Genomic DNA, 17340 nt, shown 5'->3' with positions numbered 1-17340 from the left:
TTGAATGAATGAAGGATCACGTCTTTCATTGAAACGAGAGAAAATGTCAACAAGAATACTATTTGCTACACTCACTATATGACAGTGGATGAATAAGGAGAATTATAGATGAATTATTTATGTAATCCATCCTGCATTCAAATATAGGGTTAGGATCGCCTTGGGGTGGGGGGGGGGGGGGGGGAGTGCAGCGCAGTGCAGTGCAGTCTTGGTCGCCACAGCCTTCCTTTTCTTCCTTCTCTCGCAGCAGCATCCATTCGACCGACCGCTTCTGACACCACACGCTGCCATTGCCAGGCTGCTCCCGCTTTCTTCTGCCTCCTGGTCGCACTTCTCCTTTTCCGATTTGGTGGTCATTTGCGGGACTTTCGGGACTTTCGAAATTTAGGCTTTCTAGGGTTTGTTAGAGAGTCCTCGTGGGAGATCGGTCGTTGGAAAGAGAGGGAATAGGACTGGAGGGGTGCTGGTGTGGTGCGAGGCGTGTTAGCAGCTGAGCCGAGAGGGTGTACTGGGTTGGGAGGTCAGTGTTAGGTTTTAATGGAGGTGTGTAGGGTTGTGTATGGAAGGAAGTAGGTCGTTTGCAAGGTGCGGGTGAACGGAAATGTGATGGTTGTGCGGAATGTAGAGGATACAGTGTGAATTGCCATGATGCGTTGATAACTGGTCGCTCATAGTAGGGCAGAGGAGGCACAGCACGCATAAGATAAGTAGGGATGGAGATTATGTGATGTTGTGTTGCGTTGCTTGCTTGGGAGGGAAGGGGTATTATTGATGACGCTTACAGAGGAGTGGTGCGGCTGTTTGCGGATTTTTGTTTTGAGTTGAAAACATATACGTAATTGGCGCAAAGAAATGTAGCGTGATCGCTCTTTTGATCGTTTCCAGCTGACTAGAAACTCATGAGATTCATTGACTACATTACAAAGCAGCACTAAAGTGGTGGAGCTTTTCAAGTTAATTTTTGCGAAGAGGAGTTTTAATGCAGAAATTTGCTCTGAAGGCTGCGCACCACTCAATTCAAAGCCACATGAGGCGATGGACAACATTGATGACAACGCGTTCCATGGGTTTCTGCGGTTAATCTGGCAGAAGCTTTGCCACCATGACTGTTTCTTGGAAGCGTGTTGAATGTGCGCTGTGCTGGTTATTGCGAGAATTGCCTGGGCGCAATTAGCAGGTCATTCGTAAAGACAGGTTAGGTTCCAGCTTGGACTGCGAGAAAAAGAAAAAGAAAAAGCAAACACGTACACATCTGAATTTTGCTTTGAATTGTGACACAAGAGACGAAAGCATGACTGAAAAAATGCATGTTTTCTAGCTCCACTCTTAGGCTTTGCACTGGATCCCTCTTTTCTTAACTCAAAACTATTATTTATAGAGGTACACAGCCGGAGTTGAAACTTGAAGGAATGTACATGAGCATTTGACAGCGCGCTCGAATCACATGGAGTTCAACTATCTGCAGGTACTGCATTTCTGAGAAAGGAATAGGCATTTTTCCAGAACCTTTGTGAAATTGTATTTTATCACAGCTGGGTTGTCGAAGTGTGCAATTGCAATTCAAGGTAATATAGTAGTAGATATATGCGTAGAATTTCGTTTCTTGAAGTTTAGATCGTCATTTGGTCACTGCTGTGTAATTCAAGGGGATCGAACATGTTCATCTACACTAAGTCTCCAAGTGCTTAGAGTGATCTTTAGGGAGGTTTAAGAAAAAATGATTTCTATTATACTTCTGGGGATAAATTTAGATCGTCATTTGGTCACTGCTGTGTAATTCAAGGGTATCGAACATGTTCATCTACACTAAGTCTCCAAGTGCTTAGAGTGATCTTTAGGGAGGTTTAAGAAAAAATGATTTCTATTACACTTTTGGGGATAAATTTAGAGCTTTTGACTGACCATTCAGAGGTGCAACTGTTTGCTAGTCAATTGAGTGTAGGTCCTTGTAATGCCTTGTCATTTTACAACTTGTTTAAATTCAGGTTCTTTTTGAACTTAGAAAGCAGCTTCTGAAGAATAAGTCTTTATTCTCATGACTGAGTCGCTTTTTATGAAGACCATGTTATCGTTGAGTGTAAATTTTACTGCTGTTTCTAAGGATCCTTAAAAACATGGGATATGATGCATAGAGATCGTCTTTGACCTGAATTTTAAAGCAGAAGGGTCCAATGTTATGTATGAGCAACGTTGGCTGCTTTTATTGCTTACGAAAAGCTGCCAAGATCTGCCCAATGCTTGATGCTGGAGTCTGGCTTTAAGACAAAATTGTTCGGAGATATTTGTGTATGCACTACTCGTTTGTATTCTTGCCTTATACGTTGAATGCATGACCTATTTGAGCACCAGATTTGACGTTACTCTTTGTTTTCCGCAGCGAGTGAAGGTTTACCGCCTTAACGACGAAGGTAAATGGGATGACAAAGGAACTGGTCACGTATCTGTTGAATATTTAGAAGTAAGTTTTCGCACCCAAGGTCATGTTTGAGTGATTTTAATATTAGTCATTGATAAGAAGAAATAACATAAAAAGGAAATTCTGGAAATTACATAATAAAGTGTTTTTTTTTAAATTTATTTAAAGTAAGACTCCGCAAACTTTAGGTCATTGGAGATGCCACCAAATCTTTTCAGGTTTTCTGGGTTATGCTGGTGGATCTCATTTGGGGAGCAGGATTGTGAGTCTAGAAGTTATGGCATTGCAATTGGCTACAACCACCCTCTAACACGGTGGCAGAGTCCTAAAACACAGATGCATTAGTTTCTATATCCAGTTAGTACTTACTATCTATTGATTAATCTTGTCTCTAATAGTTATGAATCTCGACGCTTTTTATACTTGATCACAAGAGTTTAGAGGGTAGTCTCTAGAGGAACTGATATGTCTTCGACCAGCAGAGGAAGTTTCTTGTGCAAGATAGAGGGTAACTACTTGCAAACATTTAGTGGCTAGTAGTTTTGGTCATGTGACCTCTCTTTGAAGGTGCACTGGTTGCAAATCAGGTTTAGCTTTAGGATAGAAGCAATAGGAGTTCCGTGGCAAGGTCGACGAGCTTTTGGTCATACCTTGCTAATGAGATTAACAAGGCTGAATTTTTTCTCTTTATTTCGTCAGGGGATATTCTTTTATTTCGCTCAGTCTGGGGCTTACATTTTCTCACTGGGCGTTAGCTTAGCCTTTACTTAGAATCAAGAGTAATTGAACACCATTTCTGTTGGTTTTTAGGGCTTCATTGCTCCTCTGTATTTTGACGAAAGTGAATTGCAGGAGATAATCTGAGAAAATGTGGAAGATGTAGGTAAACAGGGAGTCTCTCAGGTCCGGAAAGCTGGATGAGAGCCTAGACTACGTAGATGTATTGCTGTCAGGTGCGAGGGTTGAGTCAGCGTATATTTCTTAGCGTTACAGAACGATTTCCTAAGTAATTTGGATGGAATATTTAATATATTTTTACCAGCTTATTTGTTGGTTGATGCAGCGGTCGGATGCAGTAGGTTTAGTCGTCATTGATGAGGAAGACAATCAAACCTTACTGGTCCATCGGATTTCAGCGGATGACATATACAGGCGCCAAGAAGGCGTGTTTATTACTTTCCTCTCTGCAAATTAATCAATTTTATTAGGTTTAGTTAGTTCGATGTTTGTTGCTTGTTCAGTTTTTGCAATGATGGTCTAGTTTTGTGGTAGACGCAGCTGTTGATACAGTTTACATATTATGATGTTAATTAATTATATCTTATTGCGTATGTGGTTGCTGTAGACACTATCATATCATGGACGGATCCAGAAGTGGCAACAGATTTGGCCCTCAGCTTCCAAGAGACCATGGGTTGTTCCTTCATTTGGTAAGTAAAGAGTATGAAATGGATATTTTCAATTGATTGGCTTGATTCGGTCATGTCACATTTCTTGCCCTTTCCCGTCTGGACGTTTCAAATAGCGTTTCTTGCATTCTATTAGCGTTACTTCATCATGTTCAAAACGATCAGAAAGGAGGGGATGGCCTTTAGAGAGTTGGCAGTCTTTTATAGTGGACATTTATGTTTGGAGTCAATTTTATCTCTTCAATATTCTCTATCTTTAAAAGTGGGAACAGCTCGACTTCTGTGGGGAGTGGATTATGTCATGTGTACTTTTGAAGTTATTTGGTTCAGGTTATGAGGACAGTTGATATGTATGAGGCGATGTTCCTTGAGGTTCCCCTTGACAGCGTCACATATGAGCCTGTGGAAGGTAGCACTGTTTTTGATGTGAAGTATGACTTGGGTCGCTTGTTTCTCATGACTTCTCAAGTCCTAGTGGTAATTTAAAAGATTTTATAACGCTAATGGTACTTGATTCAATTTTTCAAAATGGTATTGCTTTGAGAGTAACACCAGCTGTACGTCAATACCGCAGGGATCAAATATGCAGTGTGCAACGCTCAACCCACTTCCCATCAGTCGGTGGTAAGTTCGTAGTGGTTGCATTTTATGCTCTGTTTTTATCCTACAATGAAAGTGGTCGATGCCGGATGTGCTTTTTTATCTTGTATCTGCTTTTGGTAGTTTTGAAACATTTATCTACATTCAGTGTCTGGCATGCTGGAATTGTTGTGGAATGATCTCGTTTTATTAATAGCCTCTCATAATTATGCTGTCTAGAACGAATGAGATTTGAGATTCTTAAAGCTTCCTCTAAATTGTTGGAGTTTCATTAATTAGATGTAGCTTGGACACCCAGTTTTAGAGATAACGTAGTCCTTGTGGATGACATGGATAGAGCTTACGTGCGCTTCTCTTGTTTGTATATATAAGTGCTTGAATATTGCTAATAGGTCGCATTGTTTGTATTCGAACATTGTAGGCGATCTTTCATCGCTTAGTCTGAAATTCACGACACAGAATCGTATTATTTATGTTCCAGGCATGGAGGGAAATACTCGTTCAGCTGGTGATGATTTGGAAAATTCTGGTACTTCGCAAGATGATGGTAACCCAGTATTAATGTTCTCCTAAGTGCTTTCAAGTCGTGTTTGTTCTTTGGAACTACTGCCTCTAATACGCTCAATATGTGAATGTCAAATATAAAGGAAATATTCAGTTCTTGCAGGCACACCTGAGCACTATAGTGCTGGTCCTTCTGCTTATAGACATTCAAATATCAAACTGTCAAAGAGGATTGGCTTCAGTTGCAAATTTTGAATATCCCCATGCGGTCACTATGTCGCAGATGATGCGTTTCGTGAAGGTGTAGCCCCTGAAATGCTGGAACTCCCACCGGTGGAGATTTCCAACCTTCTTCTCATTGTAAAGGTGTGCACCAACCAGAGCGAGGAGTTTTACACCTATCTTTCTTTTTATATTCAAAGTTTTTGTCGTGAACTCACTGCATCTTAGGACTTCACCTTTTTGTCCATGCATGAGCTACCTTTCTGCATGTTTTTTACTTTAATATTTTACTGTGATAGCATGCCTTTTTGGGTACAGATGAGACCCAACTTGGTAACTTGCATTTATTTTTTTCTCCTTATAAGCTTCCCTTGCAAATGTCAACTTATTTTTAGTGCAATTTCTCTGAATATTTTTCCTTTGAGATAAATTATACATGCGAAGGAACACCTTGCTAGTAGAGGGAGACATTTTCTACCAGATGAATTTTGTTAATATAATAGTTTGTGATTTATTGCAGGCGGTTGCAGCAGTTGCACCTTTTGATCGTGATAGAGTTGCTTCCGTGATTGTTCGGGATGTAAGTAGAACAAACCCTTCTTTCAAGTTGTACTTATTATTTAAATCCTTTCAAATACTTAAAGTATTTTAATAGTGCCTCTTGTTAAAGTCTTTCTTCCAATCTCTGCATGTATTCTCGGAACTGTTTCGCGGATGACATGGAAGTTGAAGTGGATTGGTGGCTCGTGTGTCCAGCAAAATTACATACCCAAACTTGTACAGCTGTTTCGCACTTGTGAAGACCTCAAGAACCTCAAATGTTTGCGTTTGATGTTCAAGATTGTTAAAGGAATCAGTGAGTTCTAAATTGACCTCTTAATTGATTGAAATCTCTTATGTTCTTTGTTTGAGTTTCAGCGCAACTATGTTTTAAAGGTTTGGTTTTCATTTCGTTGTTTTGTAAACTTGTCGTGTACAACATGAATATGCAAAGTCAAGTGACTAGCGGAACTTGATCATGATGTGTGCTTACAGAGAACCGTCACTAGGTTGAACTGGTGTTTGATTATTTTGTTTATTTCAAAGTTTGTGTATTAGGTCATGGAGACTGTAATCTGTTAATAATCCTGTTTATGTTTAATAAAAGTTGTTTGCAAGTGGCAAGTTTATTCTGCAGGTTTACTGTAACAGTCATTTTGAATCCTTTGATGTTGACATTCAATTGTTTTTACGTGTTCAACTGTTAATGCAAATATACTTCCCTAAGTTTTTATTTTTTATTTTTAAAGAAGCAGTATTCTCTTTGTTCTCTGTTTGCAGTGTTACTTAACGATGGGCACATATTTGACATCATCTTCAGTGATGAATATATGATGGATATCATTGGAGCTTTGGAATGTGAGTACACTTTTTCTTTTAATATTTTTGTCCGTAGTGAGGGCTTGTAGTAGTGGATTTTGATTTGCCCTCTTTGGTTTCTCACGTACATTTCTTCGTTAAGCTAATTTTCACGGATAAAATGCCTTCATAATGTCTCTTCACCAGCGGTTGTTTGTCCGTGTTTAGATGATCCGGATGCTGCAAGTCGCCAAGATCACCGCACTTTCCTCAAGGAGCAAGTTATTTTCAAGGAGGTATGTGCGGCTGATGTTTCTCTTTTCCAGTGTTATGCGTCTCTGTAGTATTACTCTGTAAGATCCATCCAGTATCTTCCACTGTTCCAGGAAATTATGAATGATTAGAATATATAGAAGCTTCTTATGAATGAAAATTTTAAGGAATGAAAAAAAAACAGTATTCTCTAGGGTAGAGTTTATGCTTAATAATATATGTTTATCAGCTCAAATGTAGAGGTCATTGTCACATATGGATGTTATCTGGTGTGACAGGCTGTTCCTATTCGTGATCCAGCAATCCTGTCGAAGATCCACCAGACATATCGTATTGGCTATATCAAGGTTGGGCTGATGTTATATCTTTCACATTCCCGTAGTTTTAATTTCACAGATTTTTGCCAAATGCGTTCGTCATGATCTTGTACATCCTTTTGGCTAAATGCTACTGTTTTCTTGTCATTTGCAGCTTTTGAATGTTCATGCTTTTGTACACAGGATGTAATATTATCTAGGTTGCTTGATGACGCAACTTTAGCTACAATCAACTCAATCGTGCTCTTCAACAATGTCTCAGTAAGTTTCCTTGCAGGAAGGTTCTTTGAGCAGCCTTTTGCCAATGTGATGTACTTTCTGTGTGCTAATGTTCTTGTGCATGTGCATTTGTATTTTATGTTATTGGATAGAAGATGTTAATGTCTCATATGCTTCATGCAGGTAGTGACTGCTCTTCAAAACGATTCTGCCTTTCTATCAGAGCTTTTCTCAAGGCTTCGTTCATCCGAAACCCCGGATAGAACTTGGCGGGACTTGGTAAGTACTATGTTCGCTGACAAATAGACAGGTTGGGCAGAAGCGTTGTAGATGGTAATGTTGGATTACATCAGATCTATGTACATGGAGTTGGTTCGTAAGATAATTTTGAATTCATATATTTATTTGTTTGTCTTTCCATGCTAAAGGACAAAGTGTAGTGTCTTTTCTACAACTGCACATAGCTTTTCATGAAGTTGTTGATGAACTACTGGTTGTTATACCTTGCGGGATAGTTGTAATTGTAGACATTTCGTTATTTAACATCACACAATTATGTTCATATTGTTGGCCTCTACTAGAATTTGTTAGGTTTTGGTAGCATTCCCGTAATATTCGCAGATTTATTTGTTGCAGGTGTTTTTTGTTCAAGAATTCTGCAACCTGAGCAAACACCTGCAAGCGGAAGTGGGAAGCCAGCTCTACAGGTACCATTTTACATATCTTTGTAAATTATATGGGTATTCAAATTACACATGTTTCCTTCGAGTTGTGCTTTAAGAATTCGGGTCGCGTTCTTATACTCTCTGTTCATTAGTGACAAGGTGATGTAGAGAACCTGCATCTTGCCTTTGCTTGGCCCATTTCTGATTGGTGTTTATTGATAGATAAGTGATGGTTACCTACTCTTTGCATTGAATAGGTCTTTTGGCGTCTACAGATCTGGGTTCCTTCTTTTGTTATTATCTTATAAATCATGATTTTTTTTAGATTTTTTTGAAGAGAATTATTTCTTCATAGTTTCAAAACTTAAAAAGATTTCTAGTTATGTTAGGAGTCATTTTAAAATATGGTTGGTGAACCAAATGCTTAAAACGATCTTCGAGCTAATTGTTGATTTTGATGCCCTGCATCTTCGAAGGCTCATTTTGTGTTTCACTGAGCTCAGTTTCGTACGTGACCTGAGCTGAATTATCGATCTTTTCAAATTTTTCATTTTCTTCTGAACACTTCTACTTTCTCAACATACGTCAGAAATTGCCATTGTTCTTCCTTGCAGTGCTCTTGTCAAAGAAGGATTGTTTGACATTGTAGAGGACATTCTCAAGGACGCAGATGAGGTTATCCGACTCAGTGGGTGAGCATCGTTCGTTATGCTTAGTGGTGTTACGTTTTGTTTACAGTCGCTGTTTCTAAGAGTAGCCGTTGCAAGCTAGTGGCTAGCTCGTATAGCTGGTATCCCTGATCAGTCCTCTCTGTTTAAATTCTCAGAGACAGGTCAAGTTCCAATTGATTATGCAGAGTTGCAGGCGAACTGATTTGCACGAGCTGGTGATTTGGTGCCAGGTGTGATATTCTAATAGTAGTTTTGAACCACAATCCCGCATTACTACGGACGTTCCTGGTGCACCAACCGGATCACACATTATTCAGTGTACTGGTGGGTGATTTTATTTACTTGTCTATATATTTGTTTTTGTTGATTCTTTTATTTTCAAGTTATTCAGATTCTGTAATACCTTCACCTTCGGTTTGTTTGTTTCTCATATCTAAAAATTTCTTTTTTTAAGACTTTTGGAACTGAGATGTTTTGTATAAGTTGATAGGTTACTCTGATTGACTTGATATAGGCTTATCTATTGGCATATGCAAAAGTATGTTCTGTCATATATATATATATATATATTCAGAAGAAATAAATTAGCTTGAAAAGTTTTAGATCATGAACTGACGTTGATTAGAGTATCTTGCACTAACGATGTGGTTACCTTAACAGGTGGATGGAATGTTGACTCCTAGCAAAGGAGGATTGCAAGCAAAGCTTCTGGAAGTTATGCGGATGCTGCTGGATACGGAGACAATGGAGACAGCAAGTTCTAAACACTTGGTCGGTTTGTAGTTCCACGTATATTTGTAGTTATTTAATCCTAGAACTTTGGGGTTTGGCTTAAATGTTGATTGCCGATGGTGTAGTTTACAAATGTGAGGCATCCAGAATTCTGGAATAGGGAGATTATATTCCTTATCCCTCATCTGCTTTGTTTACGATGTGTACATTATGGTGAACTGACATATGTCTTGTGATTGCAAGAGTCACTGATGTTATTTTTGTCATTACGTGATTGCAGCCGCCTGCTGACAAAAGCCTTTTTCTGGAGGTATTTTATGAGAGATACATGGATCAGATGGTTCAACTTCTTGTTGATGGTTGTCCCCCAGAAGCGGGAAGCATAGAATCTACTAATGAGTCGTCAATCGATGTTGGAAAAGGGACCAGGCGGACCATTACTCCAGAAATTCTTGGAAATGTTTGCGAGCTGATGTGTTTTTGTGTCCAGCATCATCAGTTCAGAATCAAGTGAGTTTTGTGTAATTTTAGAATTGTTTGTTCAGCATAAGATTGGTGTGAATACAGTAGCGTCGATCTTTATTACCCAGTATTTTAGCTTGTTATCTGACTGTAAATTTTAACAAGTGCATCAGTTGGATCTTTATTTTATTCGAATTTATGTAAATGTTCATGAATTCCCTTGCTTGCAAAATTGTACGTTAGCTGTTGGTAAGTTGAAACATATTACTGATTTAAAATTTATGAATATTTTGGTTTGTGTTTCTTCACAGGTATTATGTGATGAGGAATCATGTTGTGGAGAAAGTATTGAGATTGACTCGCAGGAAGGAAAAATATTTGGTTGTGGCTGCTGTGCGATTTTTAAGGACGTGTGTTGCTTTGAAGGTTAGTTTGGTGGAAGTATGCTTTTGCTTAGCTTTATATTGAGTGTTATCAACGAGAACAGAACCATATAAGTTTAAATGGACGGAGAGGTTAGTTGTTATTACAATTGAAAAACTCAACGAATGTTCTGAATTAACTATTCAGAAGAAAGGCCTTTAACAAGTTAACTGCAGCAGAATGTCTCACTTCTGTGCAATGATGTGATGTGCTGCAGGACGAATTTTACTATCGGTACATAGTGAAGCACAACTTGTTTGAAATTATTATTGGAGTCTTCATGGCGAATGGCAATCGTTACAATCTCCTCAATTCTGCTGTGTTGGAGCTCATTGACTTCATCCGCAAGGCATGTCCTCTATTTGTATCAATTCTTGGCTCTTATTCGTCTGGACATGTGGTTCTGTGGTTATTTTTCCTTGTTTCTTGGAGCTAACAACCTATCATGAAGACATGGTGGAACTTTTCAAAGAACCTTTATGTCTCTTTAACTCGCGTGTACCAATTAAGATTTTTGACCTTCTTTATAGCCTGAGAGCTTACATTTCCTTGTTACGTAGTCTGCTCACGGGTCAATGATTAGATGAATTGCTGTCAGAATTCCAGTAACAGAAACTGGTTGCAATATGAAAACTACTATATTTTGGATTTAATATTACATTTTAGTGTAGATATTCGGCAATATTTTTTCCTATGCTTGACCACCAAGTGTGAAGACTATTGAACTATGATTTTACATCTTGTTAAATATTTGAATGACGACTTGTGCAGGAGGGCATCAAAACTCTCGTAGTGCATTTGATCGAAAAGTTTTCATCAAAATTAGAATCCATTGACTATGTGGATACGTTTCGAGCATTGAAGTTGAAATATGAGCAGGTGAAATTTAACACTTAAAGTAACAAAGTGATATCTGCTGAACCTTATAATAACGTAGGGTGGTCGAGTTAATACGTGTAGGAGCTACTGAAGGCATTAACTCTGAGCTCCGATGGTCGCTGCAGCTTTTGGAAGGTCCTCTGCCGAGCACAAGAGATGCAGGTACTATTACAAGTGTTAGTCCTGATCATGGCATACGGACAGGTCGAAATAGGCACAACCTGACAGACTTTGTCGATTATCGCAAGCGGAAGGACGAGCGTGCATTGGACAAAGATGAAGAGGACTATTTCAACGAGGATAGGTAATTCTGACGAAGTTGATGTTTTACTTAGATGCACGACTCTTTTTGATAGTTCAGATTTTAGGTACGTTTCTGGGATAATTTTTTTCATCTGATTTATACAAGTCCGTGTGTACGTGGGCAGTGACGATGAGGAGGATACAGCGACTGCAGGAGTCAGCCCTGCTTCCCAGCCTCCATCCTTAAAAGCTGTTGTATTGAACGGCAGTGCTGTGGATCGTTCATCTCTCAGGTTGTTATCTTGTGATATCCACTTTGAAATTGAATGCTGTAGGCTACAGATTCTTGTGAACTTCTTCACAACATTAGATTCTCATTCAAAGCTTATGTTTTGTCTTTTTGTCTTATTATTATTATTATTTTTTGACAGGGAGAGCACCATTGGGCTCGTGGACTATGACGATGAGGACGAAGACATGCCTGCAACATCGGGTATTAATGGCAAAAATTTAGTAGAATTATTGGACAAGAAGACGGAGAATTTACTTCCGGCAGTCCCACTGACAAGCCCTTTGCTAGAAGTAGAAACTGATACCTTTGTCAAGCGTAAGACTCCGCTTGCCCCGACTTTGGAGGAAACTGACGGTACTTCTTCCAAGAGGCAGAAGCCTGATGATATTCAAGCGGTTGACTGTTCTACTGGTCAGTTTGCTTATTCTAATATCATTGATACCAATAGAGTTGGGTCTTGTACAACGAATTCAGAGGACCTGGGATTTTCAGAACCTACAATGCTAGGTTCTACATCACCAACAGTACAAGATGTTGATTCGAAGGGAAGGAAACCAGAGGATTTGAAGGCATGTTCTGTAGACCAACATGGATCGGGTACTGCAAATCAGGCATCCAGCTTAGATCATATCAGTTGCAGCCCTGAAGCGGTTCCTGACATGGATGGTGAACATACGCATCAACATTTGGACACAGCTCCCCCAGGCCTCTGCTCTGGATTGCCTAGTGTCAATGCTTGTTTGATCGCTATGGATACGCACTTGTCACATGACAAGCCCGCAGAAACTGCGGTCGCACCAACTGAAAATGTGATGGTTAGTGGATCTGCAGGTCTTAGTGAAGACAAGAGTCTTCACGACGTAACAGGAGATGTGGTGAGAGAGACATATGCAAACGGGGGCGAAAGTCCCACTTTAGAGAGGGGTGGCACTGGCAATGGAGCCGATTTTCCCTCAAGTGAAGATTGTAGTGTATCTGCATTTGAGGTCACAGAGAGGCCTGAGACCTTACTTACCAAAGGTGTCAATGACAGCAGTATTAGTGTTCCACAACAACTGAATATGAATTCAGGTTGTGAAGGCAACGGATTGTCCAACTTAGATATTGATAATATGACTGTAACTCCGACATCCCCTGGGTCTCATCTAGTATGATCCTAAATTTTTGAAAGCGCTGGCGCATACCCCTCTCGGGATCTCTTTAACTCACGTTGCTCCTGCTTTGTCCGTCTGCTCCAGCTCCTTTTTCCACCTCATTGTTGCTATCTCTTCTTTTAAACCTAAACCCACAAGAAGATTTCTGTCTCTTTCAATCAGCATGGTGCTGATGGGTCTTATGTTCAAGACAGAGGTGGAGTTGCTGACTGGGCATATTTCACGAGGGCATGTGGCGTATTGGCTGTAGAGAAGCTCATATTGACCACCGTTACACGTTCTGTCACAGTATAGTTACTATTGCAAGGTCCAATAACAGACATTGGCTGGAATTGTTATCTTAAGCCATGTACTTAATCAATAATAGATACTGCCGAGAATCTTCTGCCTACACATGGCCCTCACGGTTGACTCCGCCTCACTCCTTTGTACTAATAAACATGATCTATTTGATTCAACGCTGTGTATGGCCATGAGCTTAGCTAGTGAAACTTCATGTGGATTCCTTGAATGATTCCAGAGCGAGCATAGGTTATAGATCTTCTTAGTTAACATCTAGAGTGATTCCATGTGTTGAGAGTACTTTCAAACTTGATTCACTAATATGCTTTGACTTAAAACTGAGGATCACTAAGGGAATCTGTTCACAATCATGAAAAATAGATCTAACTGCTGTTACATAGAATGGGTACATTAGAAAGAAGTATTAAGACTCAATTTCACCTCATGTTCATCACTATATTGTCAACTTCGTTCTTATACCTCATTATACTAAGTCCATTTGGAATCAGTCTTTTATTGTTTAACTTAATAGGCTCAATAGTATCTGCTGAAATGTGGGTTTTGTTTTCAAATGGTATAAGATTTGAAATTTGTCTAAGACCAACAACATTAGACCTTTTTCTATTGTTTGTGCCTAAAGATGGGTTATATTTTCCAAGACATAAGCTTGTATTAATGACTTTTTTGGTTGGAAGCTTGAATCGTTCTTCAAAAGCATCAACTTCTATTTTTATAATTTGGACCATCTATGGAGGCTCAGTCAGGCAACATTGCCAATGTAGCCATTATATCAAAGTCATCTTCCTTTAATATACATAAAGAAAATTATAATTAAACAATCAAACAAATATCAAAATATATTGTAATATTAATCATCATAATTAAATCACGAATTGTTCATCACTGAGCACATACCTTTATTTCCTTTTTGGTCTCATTGCCGATCACATTTTCTTTATAAGGCCCTTTCATCACTTATTTTGTTGTAGTCGCATGAAAAATTTGAGGTGACAATACTACAAATGCTGGATATCAAAATATTTGAAGGCTTTTTTTCATCTAAGAACTCTTTCATGAAATATATTTATTTGGAGCAATTTGTGAATCTCCAATTAAAAATCAGATGATATTTGTCCTCTGATGTATTATGTGTACTTCTTTGAGCTGATTGTAGCAAGTCAAAGGCATTTTAAAACAAGATTGGAGGGAGTCAGTTGCATGTGATAAACATAAAATCAGACACATTATATTTAGCTGCAACTCCACTTAATTGATATGTTAATATATATTTATTTATGCATTAAACCCAAGTTTTAAAATTATCACCAATTTTGAGTAATGAATAAGTTTTAAAAATAGAAATTAAAAAATATTATTCAATATACATTAACATATCCATGTTGGGCATTTCTATTTTAGGATTTTTAAATTTTTTTTTATTATTTTTATTTTTATTATTTTTTTTTGTTGATTTAATTATTGTGACAATATTTGTCAAAGAAATATATCAAAAGATATCTAATAAAATACTCATGGTACTATTCAGTATAAAAGTAGTATAAACATATGTACAATTATATTTGTACTCATATTTAGTTTATAATAATAATAAAATATTTTAGTAATTTTTTTAAAAAATATTTCACATTGAGGATTTTGGACAAAAATGAAATTTCTCAAAATATGTACATACATTGTATATACTAAAAAAGATAATTAAATGATAACTATGATTATTGTGTGACAAGATAATTGTTCATTTTACTTTCTAAATGAATTTACAACTAAAAATGATTGTTAATAAATTAAATAATAAAATTTAAATAAATTTTAAATTATTAAATTATGATCAAATGAAATAATCCAAATGAAATAATGTACGCAACAATCTTACTAGGAAATAATATCTTCCTTTTGTGCAACATCAGTATGGTATAAATATTTGGTATTTCGAGGTAATTTTATTCTTCTGAATTTGATAATCTACGTTTAAGTTTTATCATTTGAAAGCTCAATTGCACAAATCTTATGGTTTTGGTTTAGGAAGTATTTTTAAATCTTTTGTGTTTCAAAATATAATTATTTAGAGTTTAAAGTTTTCTGCAGTTTCAACTTTATATACAAGCAGTGGATATGTTGTATGAATTTGTTGTATAAAATATATATATATATATATATATATATTTATATATTTATTGGTGCTTACTTGGATATTAGACAAGTCTTTTTACTGGATTAAAATTTTCATTTGATTTTGATTGTGCAAAACCTTAATTAGCAGCAAGTATCCCATATGTGAAAGGTTTAGAACAAATACAGATTTGTGTGACATTGATGTTTAACATTTCTAAGAGATGTTACTGGTCACCACACTTTGTCATCCATCATATGTCACCAAAGTTTATGTTATTGTCACAACTTGTCACTCATTCAATAATTTTTTTAAATTCTTTTATTCTGTTAAATTTTTTGTTGATAATTCTAATATGTTTTATTTTCCAAACTATATAGAAAGTAAAATAATTTATAATAAAAAATAAAAATATAATAAGAATATTTTTTTTGTTAACTATTTATTTTTTTATTTCACAAAAAAGGCGTTCTTATATTTTTATATTAAAATAATATTAATATATAAATAAAAATACGCATGATTTTTTAAATTCTACATTTTTATTCAACATTGATAATGGACAAGACTGACTTATCATAGATGGCAAATTTTAATAGCAAAAATATATATATATAGATATTTTATTTTTCTTTCTTTTTTTTGTATCTATGACTTTTTAGCCATTATTAGTGCCTTTTTTTGCTTGATTAGAATATCTAAATCTTACCTCTATTTGACTATGTCATTGATTTAAATAGAAATTGAATCCTTATTTGTTGTAAAATGTATTTACGATTCTTTTATAAGTGTAGGAGCATAGAGCACGACATATAATTAATTATCACAAGAATATTTCGGTATGAAGATAGCTAGGTGGCTAAGTTCTACTCATTATACAATATCTTCTTTACTAGTCAAAAAATTGAATTGTCCCTTATGTTTGGAGCTATAGAAAAATTATAGAATAGTATAAGAATGAAGTCTACCTTGGACCACAAGTCTATTTTGGAATCTTCTTAAAGAGCTTCTTGAGACTTTTGGCTAATAAGATATTTAATAGCTTGCATGGCAAGACATGAAATGCTTAGACTCTTAACCTTAGGTCTTACAAGTAGTATAAGTAGAGATAAGATTGAGGCCCTCCTTAGTCTTATCAACTCATTTCTTCATTTAGTTCTTTTTATGGCCTTTAGGCTTTCTTATTCTTAACATTAACCCTTGATTATTGTCTTTTTAGTTATTTTTATTTTTATTTTTTTTATATACATCTTAGTCTTGAAAACAAATCACTTCTTATCTTCCAATTTAAGGATATTCTATCATCTACTATAATTTGATCTAAGGCTCCATATAAACTGAGATAGTTGATTTAACAAGGCCTAGATAGTTTAAGTCTTATGCAAATTTGATCACAAGACAAAATTCAGCTTCAACATCCTCAACCACTTTATAAGCAACCATTTAGTCATATAATAACTAATTCAAAATATTCTACTATACATAATGAATTTTAAACTATCTAATTTACTTGCAATGGGTTACAAAGCTGTGTGACTATAATACAAGATAGAATATTATCAATCTCAAATATCACAAACACTTGAAAATGAACGATGATGTTTTTATGCTTTTAATTTTTTTTATATTGTAATGAAGTCAACTATGCTTCACCTCTTTAAGCAACAAATCTTAACATGTTTTGATGTGAAGTTAGAAAATATTTATAGTATTTTTGAAGATGTTGAAATCTATGAAAGATAATTTATAAAAATGAGCAATTATTAATATTGCAATAATTATTAATACTACGAAAATTAAATAAATGAATCATATTAATATAAATACTAATATTAAAGATCTCACAATTGGAATTAATAATTCAGATGAAAATTTACTATTTGATTGTAATTGTAACGTAGATTACAAACACTGTTTCTATAACAGTCTTGCATGTATGAAGTATCTTACATACTCTTAGGGCACTCCATAAAAGTAGATTACATTTTTGAAAGCTTAAGAGCCATTGCTTATATTTCAGAAAACTTAGGATCACTCCTTATACTTAAATTGTGAAACCATTTTTGGTATGATCAAATTATATTAGTACAGTAGCCATAAGAATGGTG

The 17340-nt window shown here is 36.3% G+C and overlaps 1 protein-coding gene across 5 annotated transcripts; it reads left to right on the top strand.

Moving 5' to 3' along the window:
- Positions 1 to 202: 202 nt before the first annotated feature.
- Positions 203 to 13277, top strand: LOC112289699 (uncharacterized). Of its 5 annotated transcripts, none has more exons than XM_024535165.3 (26): positions 203 to 1194; positions 1379 to 1465; positions 2378 to 2458; positions 3480 to 3579; positions 3762 to 3846; positions 4400 to 4449; positions 4907 to 4954; positions 5213 to 5295; positions 5672 to 5731; positions 5908 to 6007; positions 6472 to 6549; positions 6718 to 6785; positions 7041 to 7109; positions 7263 to 7340; positions 7482 to 7577; positions 7935 to 8005; positions 8578 to 8655; positions 8865 to 8958; positions 9295 to 9405; positions 9647 to 9876; positions 10140 to 10254; positions 10469 to 10600; positions 11023 to 11130; positions 11256 to 11434; positions 11559 to 11666; positions 11805 to 13277. In XM_024535165.3, the coding sequence occupies exons 2-26, from the start codon at positions 1445 to 1447 to the stop codon at positions 12817 to 12819; spliced, it is 3258 nt and encodes a 1085-aa protein (XP_024390933.1). In that variant the 5' UTR covers positions 203 to 1194; positions 1379 to 1444; the 3' UTR covers positions 12820 to 13277. The 5 variants fall into 5 exon arrangements, with proteins under 5 accessions (XP_024390933.1, XP_090110887.1, XP_024390932.1 ...); XM_090254761.1 differs by having other exon boundaries at positions 4907 to 4972; XM_024535164.3 differs by having other exon boundaries at positions 245 to 1194; positions 1389 to 1465; positions 4907 to 4972.
- Positions 13278 to 17340: the final 4063 nt, after the last annotated feature.

The sequence above is a fragment of the Physcomitrium patens genome, chromosome 12 (assembly GCF_059467195.1).
Source record: "Physcomitrium patens ecotype Gransden chromosome 12, ASM5946719v1, whole genome shotgun sequence".
NCBI lineage: Eukaryota > Viridiplantae > Streptophyta > Bryopsida > Funariales > Funariaceae > Physcomitrium > Physcomitrium patens.
This window is presented reverse-complemented; position numbering and strand designations above follow the sequence as displayed.

Excerpts from the sequence above, each read along its gene's own strand:
- LOC112289699 (XM_090254761.1), top strand. The coding sequence starts at position 1,445 with ATGGAGTTCAACTATCTGCAG. Across the intron at positions 8,006-8,577 it reads GTGGGAAGCCAGCTCTACAG|TGCTCTTGTCAAAGAAGGAT; the intron begins GTACCATTTTAC and ends TCTTCCTTGCAG. Across the intron at positions 9,406-9,646 it reads CAGCAAGTTCTAAACACTTG|CCGCCTGCTGACAAAAGCCT; the intron begins GTCGGTTTGTAG and ends ACGTGATTGCAG.